General features: G+C 39.8%; 1 protein-coding gene across 1 annotated transcript; it reads right to left on the bottom strand.

Annotated features, from left to right (window-relative positions):
• Positions 1–698: 698 nt before the first annotated feature.
• LOC119418829 lies at positions 699–7858 on the bottom strand. Its single transcript, XM_037686122.1, has 5 exons — positions 7840–7858; positions 4921–5619; positions 2102–3388; positions 1570–1625; positions 699–974 (listed from the first exon to the last, which is right to left on the bottom strand). Exons 1-5 carry the CDS (start codon positions 7856–7858, stop codon positions 699–701), a joined length of 2337 nt encoding a protein of 778 aa, XP_037542050.1.
• Between the last annotated feature and the right edge of the window lie 1915 nt (positions 7859–9773).

Raw genomic sequence — 9773 nt, 5'->3', positions numbered from 1 at the left:
AATTCAAGAAAGAAAGTTCATCAGATGGTTCAGACTTATTCAGATCAATGAAAATAACAGTCTCTGTCCATCTGGTAGATTTGAGGTTATCTGGTTCACTACACATGCATATTCTACTGAGCGTGTTTTTTACCCTAGATGTCCAAATGTTGTTAACGTTTTAGCATTTAACATGTCCCACAATGTCCCCGCTCGTCCCTTAAGACAGGGCCGAATCAGTTTCAGTCTGTTTTTCTCTGCTGTTTACAACCAAATTAAAATATATGTACTGTATACATAAAAAATTACATTTGTGGATCCAGCAGATGACATCCAAGAAGTAAGGAAAACCTTGAGGTTATATCTTCTTTCGCCTTCTTTCATTTCTTCGGGCTTTTGCTGTAAATCTCACGCGTTTTTGTTTTTCCTGTAAATTATGTTAAAACTCCATAACTGTCAAATAAAGTTCCTTCACTAAATGTGTTTTTTTGTGCAGGCTTTCTTGAACCCTTATTTAAATTCAGGATCTGTCTCTGCAGTGACGAGAAAAGACAAATGGAAACTCAAAATTTCCAAGTCCTATAAAATCCCACTTTACTCACATCATTTATATTAAAAGCAGAATCTACACAGATGTTGTAAACAGCTCAAATGAGCTTAAAACACTTTTCAAAACTCTTTTTTTTAAATAAATATTGCAATGTTTAACCCAAACACTGTTAAAAATAAGGGTTGTCTATGAAATTAGGAGTGTTTTCTAGCTCTTGCTCCTTTTCCTTCTGCTGGGAGGCAACGCCTTGGACCAGTAAACTGCCCAGTGCCGCTCCAGCTGCAGCCCAACCAGCTGCAGCCCAACCAGCTGATTTGACGTTTATTCCCATAGATAACCTGAAGGAAGCAACAAAAGCCCCGATCGCTGCTCCCAGTGCTGCGCCTCCAGTCCTCAGCCAAGTCCTGTCCACCTCAGGTTGCCAGTCTTGGTTTGCAGTTTCTCTCTATGAAACCAAAAACAGGAAAGTAATGAGTGTGTTGTAAATAGTGTTATATAAACTATTAATAATGCAGTTATTTGTAGCACGACAAAGTTTAGCAAAGGAAGTTGACTACGCTGAATAATTTTCAGTCTGCTTGTTTCTGTTCAGAAAACTGATGCCTGTCTCCATCGTTCTTTGGGTGAGAATAGGTCGAAAATCCATCACAGGACCACGCAGGGACAAAGAAACAAACACTCTTCAGTGACGTTTTAGAGTCACAAATCTAATCGCAGCTAAACATATTAGAAAAATTAACATTTGAACATAAAGCAGCAAGGCAAGAACTGTGCGAACCAAAAATAGCAAATGGCTCATAAAAAGTATTTTTATTTATTTTAACCTAGGGAAACAGTTCATTCAATTAAATGGAGGGGGCGGGGCTTAAAACTTGCATTGGGACCACCCAACAAGGAAGTTGGTCTTGCTCCAGCTTCCACTTCCAGGTTCCAGCTGGAAGTCTAGATATGAACAGTCTATGGTGCTAACTGTAACCACAGTGCTCCGCTGGTTTGATTATGTTTATAAATAGTTTATTGTCCCAGGTAAACCTGCTCACCTTCTCAAGAAGCACATCATCCAACGCTGTTCGGCTTCTCTGACCCGTTTCTGCAACTGAAAACAAAATCCATCAGTTGGTCATTTTTAATCCAATCAGATTGATCAGAATTGGTGTTGCTGCTGGATTAAGAGGAAGCTAGACTTGTTTTCTTGGTCCTTGAAGATTTGACCTCTGACATGTTTCTTCAGCTTTGAACAGAATTGAACGTGGAGGAAATCCAGAGGACAATCAGCTGAAATGACTGATTGGACCAGGAAGACTGCTTCTGCAACCGTCCATCATTCCTGACAGTGCTGACACCAGCCTGTGTTCTCACTGTCAGACTCAAAACATGTGCAGGATGCTTCTGCGTGTGAGGTGTCTGGTCTGAATTAACTCGTAAAAACTGAGTTTGGGGTTTTCAGTGTTGCTGTATTTATTCCACAGTGTGACAGACAGTGGCCCCGACTGAACCTTTTAGATTAGAGACAAGAAATGAACTCAAGTAGCCTTTTATTTGGGAACCTCAGGTTTTTTAGGTCGTTCTCACCAGATCTGACGTCGTCTCCGAGGAGGCTCGGTGCAGTCGTGGAAGTCCATTTTGGTTGTCCGTTAAGCCCCAATGACCTGATCTGACCTTGATCAGTGCGTTCTTTCGTCTGGAGGTGCATTTGCATCCCTTCAACCGTTGCTTTCAGCAGTTTCTTTGTATCTACGTTCTCTCTCTTAATCTGTTTAACTGTTTCTTTGAGTTCTGCAGTTTCTGTTTTGTGAGTCGTCATCATTTGGCTGAGCTCCTTATCTTTCCTCTCGCACGTCGCCCTCAAAGTCGCCGTCTCTACTTCCTGTTCTTTTAATCTTTCCTCCAGAGCTTTATTTTCTACCTCACCCTTTCGCTTTGTATTTTTTAACAGCTCGTCTTTCACAGCACACTGTTCACTCAGGTTTCTTATCCTCACTTCTTTTTCCACGATAATCTGCCTCAGATTGATGTTCTCCTTCTTGATATCCAATAATCTGCTGCTTATCTCTACCTCGAAGTCTTTCTTCTCTTCTAAGGCCTTCGTTAAAGCTTCAACCTGATCACCTTTCTGTTTACTTGTCCTGATCAGGTCTTCTACTCTCCTCTCTTTCTCTTCAACTATTTGCCTGAGGAGATTATGGTTGGCCTTTGATTTCTTAAGATGCCTCAAAGTCGTTTTGGACTTGTGCTCCAGCTTTCTGTTGCTCTGCTGGAGATCAGTGAGACCCCTCAACAAGCTGCCGCTGTCGTTCTCCATCACGGTCTCCTTGATCTTGTCCATAAGTTCTCTCACCTGAACGTCTCCAGCCATGTTTGTGTTAGCGAAAACATGAAATCTGTTTCCACATTTGTCCACTAGCCACTGCAGAGCAGGCCATCTCTCAATGTGCTCCTCAATGGAGGTGACACCCAGCTTGTCTCCCCACGTGAACAGCACAATGATCCAAGTCCAAACCCCCAGAAGGTTCAGAAGTTCCTCCGTGTTCCTCCTGTCGGTTTCAGTGAAGCTCTCGTCGCAGCGGACGACCAGTAAGACGGCGTACGGAGTGGGTGCACACAGAGAAACACCGTGGGAGATCTGTTCCTGCACCTGCTGTGGCGTGTCCTCAGAGCAGTACCGTCCATGCCAGCCAGGAGTGTCGACAACACGGATCTGCTGCTCCCCGATGGCGCCCTGTCTCTCTGCGCACCGACATGTCGGCTGTCCAACAGGGAAGACTTTATCTCCCAGGATGGTGTTTCCAGTTGAGCTCTTACCAACATGCTTCGGCCCCACAACCAGAATTCGAAGCACAGGAAGTGAAGGGAGCCGTCCTGGTTAAAGAAAATTAAAAACATATTTTCACACAATGTGCATAAAGAAGGAAATACTTCATAATTAATGTGATCCAGTCTCATTTTTGGCAGCATCTGTTGGTAACTGGTAATAAAGAACTAGAAATTTTCTCTTGTAAGTGGCTCTAATGTTCTGTATGATGTAAAAAAAAAAATTTGAAACAACTTCCAGTTTAATTACCATGTTTTTTTAACTATACTTTATTTAAACAGGCAAATCCCATTGAGATCACAGATGTCTTTTGCAAGGGAGGCCTGGCCTGAAGGCAACCTAACATTATAAGGCACAATATCAAAGAACAGATCTGTTTTCATACATAAGGTGCACAGGATTATAAGGCGCATTAAGTGAAACAAAAGAGTCAGATAAGTCCCACTTTATTCAACTCATTCACAATAACCACATAAAATCGGTTTGAGGTCAGTAAGCGCAACCATATTAATACATAAGGCTCAACGGATTATAAGGCTCACTGTCGATTTTTGAGAAAAAGGATTTTAATTGCGCCTTATAGTCTGAAAAATACAGTAGTTGCTGCTTATACAGAGCATAATTTCTCATTATCGTTTAAGTGGTCTTCATCGATAGTGTCATAGTCTGTCCTTTTTGTCTGTTTTCATTGTGTTTATCTCGTCTTTATTTCTTTTCCTGCTCCTTGTATTTGACTCCGTTCCTAGTGTGTATGTCTCCCTCTTGTGGTCTGTCCCAGCTATTGCTCCCTCATGTAATTAGCTTCTGCCACCACCTGTTGTCTCTCCCAGCTGTTTGTCATTTGTCTGTCGTCAGTGTGTGTATAAACAGTAAGTCTGCGTCTCCTTTTCTTTGTTATCTGGACATTGTCTCATGAAGGCACCACGTCCTGGTTTTGTCTCCCTTAGTTTCTTCTCGTGGTTCATGTAAGTTGTTGCTGCCATGTCAGCGCTTTTGTTTATTGTTATTAAACAACTTTTACTTTTAAACCCGAGTCCTCCGAGTCCTCCCTGCATTTTGGGTTCAACCACCACCAGATCATTACAGATAGTTGTTAAGGCTTACTGAAAGTCGTTTAAAGTTGTTGTTTTTTTATTATTTTGAACTTTGCATTTTCACTCATTTCACTCAGTCCCAGCTGATCATGACAGCGTATTAGAAGTGGAGGACAAGCTCAAAAGTGTCAAGGCTGCACAAGGAAGCATCTACAGAGATGATGCAGTTCTACAAAATTAGGTTGCCGTTAGTATTTTATAAACTCAACTAAATAAATGGACAAAAAGTGTTTTAAAATATGTATATACAAACTTTCAAATTTAAAAGTGGTTCTTTGTTTTGAACAGAACCCAGTTCATACTTTGATTAGGTGCCTATACATATATATATATATATATATATATATATGTATATGTATTTTGTTGTTGAAAAGACCGGATTGGTTGTAGTTTATAAAACTGAGCTGTGAAAGAGTTAAAAAGGAATCAGGATTTATCTTTCCAAGTGCTTCTCTTGCTTCACACACAGCCAGAGTGATTCTTACCCATGAGAGATCTGAGTGCACATCTGGCCTCTTTCACTCTCCCCCGTCGTGAAGCGGCAGCCTCTTCGGTCTCTTCCTTCTCCTTCTTAGTCATTTTAGACACCATTTCACTGACAGTCACACAGCCAGCTTCTCCAACCATGTCATCGATCTTCACGAGGAGTTGTGCAACCTGAGCATCATCACCCTTGCCCCAAGCACTCGTGTCTAAGAGCTGGTATCTGTACGCACACCTCTCCAACAAGGCTTTAAGAAAGTCGTGTTTTGCAACATAATTTTCCACAGATGTTCCTCTCAGCCGCTCACATCTGGTGAATATTACTACAGTGCTGCTCCACACACTGTCATTTAACAGCTCAAGAGGTCCCTCTGCTGTCCACTCCCAGCCTCGGTGTGAGCCGATGGGCACGATCATGAGGAAGGCTTGTGGTCCCGGGGGGCACATGGCCCTGCAGGCAGCCATGTTCACATTTACCAGGCCAGGGTCACACACGGAGTAGTGGATCCACCTTTCTGGAGTGCTGACTATGACCACTTTCTGTCCGTCCTCGAGAGCAGCTTGCCTCCTGACGCACATCTTCACGTCTCTGCTGAGGTCAAACATCTGGCAGCCGAGGATGGTGTTTCCCACCAAGCTCTTCTCCAGCCAGTCGTGCCCCAAGAGGACAATCCTCACCTCCTGAAGACGACGTGCGTCCCCTGAGATTATCCAACAACATGTCAGTGAGTTTAACAAGAAAAAAAAAAATCTTATTGAAATAAACAGTTCCTCTACCAGAACAAAATAATAAAATCATTAAATGTGGATTATTGAACAGCAGATCTCTTTCCTCTAAGTCTCGGTTAGTTAATGATCTGATAACTGATCATCATATTGATTTATTCTGTCTGACAGAAACCTGTCTACAACAGGAGGATTTTAGTATAAATGAATCCACTCCTGTTAAGTATTTAAATTTTCATGTTCCCAGAACAACCAGTCGAGGTGGAGGAGTAGCTTCTGTTTATCAGTCAGGATTATTGATTAATGCTAAACCAATTATGAGTTATGATTCTTTTGAGTTGCTGTCCCTCGGTCTTTCTCATCCAAAATGGAAATCAGAAAAGCCACTTTAACTTTTTGTTATACATCGTCCACCGGGCACTTATTCTCAGTTTTTGTCTGAATTCTCAGATTTGTTTAAATCTGGCTTATTATTGAATATAGGGCAGTTCTTCCTTTCCACTGTTGCCTTTGTGCTTGTTCAGGATGAGAAACTGTGACAAAGTGAAGATTCAATGAGTCGGCTGGCTTCCTTTCTTAGTTAGAGAACTTTTATTACCCGGTAATTAGCTTTTATATGAATAAGTTTATGAATGTTTCTGTTCAGTGCCCTAAGATGACTTCTGTTGTGATTTGGTGTTATATGAATGAACTGAATTTAACTGAATCATTTATTTATTTTTATTTACCCTTTATTTATACAGGTAGTCTCGTTGAGTCACGAGAACTCATTTTCAAGAGAGACCTGTTTCAGGGAGCAGATGGTGGGGGTTAAGGGCCTTGCTCAAGGGCCCAGAGTGGGGCGAATGAGGGTGGAGGGAGGTGTGGGTGTTTCACCTTTTCACCCACATTTTGATGTTGTCAGTCCGGGGAGTAGAACCTGTGACTTTCTGATCACAGGTCCATCCACTCTAACCTCTGCACCACCACTCTCCAACTGAATCATCACAGTGTTGCAAGTAATTCGTAAAACAACAACAAACTTATCCTGATGCATGCTCAATAATACAGGTCCAAAAATCTAACAAAGTTAAATCAGATCCTCTGGATGAATGCTGATGAAGTCTTTTGAATAAAAGATGAAATGTTTCAATTTTTATTTTTTTTGTTTACTTTTTGCATCCGTCCAGAAGACCTGACTTAACTTTTAGACAACAAACTTAAATTTTCTTGAAGGGATGCATATTTCTTGTTGTTGTTGCTGCCCAAGTTTAAAACCAAGATGATTTTGTCTTGAAAACTCTGAAATATTGCACAGTCTGTTAGAATTTGATGCTTTTGAGATGACTTCATGCTACTACCATTCCAATTTTTATTTGAGCATCTGTAAAACTGAACGTGTTATAGTCAGTTCGTTAAGGCTGCTTAGCTGTGCAGGACATCTCAAATGGGATTGACTCCGAAATCAGTCATAGAAGAACATCAAGTTCTTACTTTTTGAGAGTTTTGCATATTTGTTCAGGATATATTTTGCTAACAGACAGGTTTAAAACCAAGAGTTTTGCTGAAGTTGAACAAAGACCCTGAACAATCATTTAGCGCTCAGAGTATAAGTTGCTGATGAGTCTTAGCTGTTATCAGCTGAATATCTCTAAATGTGACAGAGTTTTAGCCACTTTTCTGTTTGCTGATCTTCCCCTACTCCTAAGCTTTGTGTTCAGAAAAATAGAGCTCATTTATTTCCATAATTTGGATGGAATTGTTCATTTCAGCAGCTGGTACTTGGCTATGAATGAAAAGTGGTGGCTGGAGGTCCACGGTGTGGACAGGTGAGCAGGTCGGAGACAGAGGGCAAGAAAATAAGTTCATTTTTATGCAACGTGAACAACAAATGCTGCTAAATCTTTGTTACGGTTGTCATTTCATCTGCAGATGATTTGAATTTCATTTAAATCAACACATTTTAAAGATGTAATTTTGTGATTTCTCTATTTTTCTTCCTTTTTTGTGACATGACAGGCTCAACTGGATCCTGACTGGATCTAAAACAACAAACTTTCAGAAAACTGAATGAGTAAAAAACACAACACAGCAGATATTGGTCTAAAACAAGCTCAGTTTTCTTTACCAACTAAAACTTTTCACTGTCATTTGTAGTTTGGTAGCATAAAGAGGCTAAATGTTACTCAAAAGAATGAAAACAGAAGGAGCCTTACCTTTCTCTGCGCAGGCCATTAAAACCACATTTTGGATCTCCTTGTGTAAAAATGTTGGTTTAAAGTTGATCCATTAGATTTAAAGGCTCAGGTTTCGGTGCAGAGCTCAGCTTTAACGCTTCACTGGACTCTGTATGTGTGTGAGAGCAGGTCAAAGTCCAGAAACATCATGTTTTTAACACACAGGGCGTTAAAACACTGATAACATCAAGAAGTCTTTATAAAGCTCAGTCTAAACTAAACTCAGCACAGTTTCTTAGTTTTGGTAATATTTTGAGTTGTGGAGTTTCATGACAACATTTCTGGGTATTTAATGTTCACACTAATGGAAAACAGGTCATCGCTCTGCTTTATGTTGCCTAAACAGACCTGAACTGCTGCTGCACGGACCGGACCTGATGACAACAGCACCCTTAGAAAACTGTGTTTATGTATACGGGGCTATGATAAAATTAACTGAAAATATTACTGATGAAAATATGTAGCATGAAAAAAACTGTAAGGTGCATGAAAAGGTTACTAAAACAGCTTTAATGACATCATCTTAAGAAAACGAGAATAATTCTCTCTTGATAATGAAGTTTTCTGTGGTAATTAGATCAAATACTGCAAATAACCAAAGCTCTTTTCCTTGTGATCACAGTTTCTAACATCCTAATTACATTAAAAATGGTCATGTTGGAACACCCATCAGTGATTTGCTCATCTCACCTTACAGCTTTCTGCCCTGCGGGGTCAGGAGTCCAGCTGTGGCTTCACTCTCCTATCTGCTGAGAGACTTTTATGTTGAAGGGAGTTTTATTTATTTATTGAAATAAAAATTTCCATCTGCTCAGGTAGAACCACACAAGGAATCCCACCTCTGACACCAAAACGATACAAGGAGAAAAAAAAAAAGAGAAACAGGAAGACGTAGCTCGTTCATTTTTAACATTTTAAAAGAAATATCAAGAAGTAAATCCCACGGATGAGACAACTTCCTTCTGTCTATAAGATTATAGGAACGTCTTTTAAAAAGGCTTATCAGTTTGTTTGTTTTTTTTACGTTATCTTAGGTCAACAAGCTTCATGTTCCCAATATAACAAGATAAAACTACTTGGTTACCTTGAAAAAAATCACATCAAAATGAACAATAGCAATAGCCTGGTAGTTAATACACTAACTAAAGAACAGGGCATGTATTTTCAAGTGAGATTTGATGCTAAATTGACTTTTGGTCATAAATCCCATCGGATTAAGCAATTTAGCACACGTAAAAATTTTGAAATGTTAACTCTAATAAATTGTTTTAATCTATCTGAGCGCATTTCTTTCAGAAACAACACGCTATTCTAACGTTGACCGAGCCCACTGAGCTAGAAAAAATAAAATCTCTAACATCACGTGCAGCAATCCTTTGAGAGATTAGTCCAGTAAAAGCCATTTAAAATAATTATTTTGACATTACCCAAAAAAATCCACAGGAAAACACATTAAAATATTAAAACAATTAAATGTAACAAAGGCAAAACTCTAACAGGGTTAAGTCAGGTCATCTGGAAGAATGATGACCTAATTTAACCTTTACATTTTTCTACCTGGATTATTGAGCATGCGTCAGGAGAGGGAAGACTAACAATCCCAGAAAGCCTTTTAGATTTATTAGGATTCAGTCCGTTAAAGAACAAGAGTCAGGTTTTACTCCAGTCATTGTGTAGAAATGCTCATCATGCAAAACGTCTGAAAAAATAAAAAAATAACGCTCCATGAGCAGAATCCGATTCTGTTCGTAGTTTCAAAAAGAAGAGACCTTGAAGGAGTTACAGCTCCATGTTTGGTGAGATAATGAACAACAACAAAAACATCTAGATTGTTTCTACAAGCATTCTGATTTACATTTATTAATCAGTTTGTACATTCATCCTCTGATATTGGATATTTACAAATTATTGTG

This window comes from Nematolebias whitei, chromosome 13 (assembly GCF_014905685.2).
Source record: "Nematolebias whitei isolate Nwh7 chromosome 13, NemWhi1, whole genome shotgun sequence".
Classification (NCBI taxonomy): Eukaryota; Metazoa; Chordata; class Actinopteri; order Cyprinodontiformes; family Rivulidae; genus Nematolebias; species Nematolebias whitei.
Note: the sequence above shows the minus strand (reverse complement) of the source record. Positions and strands in the feature narration are given on the sequence as shown.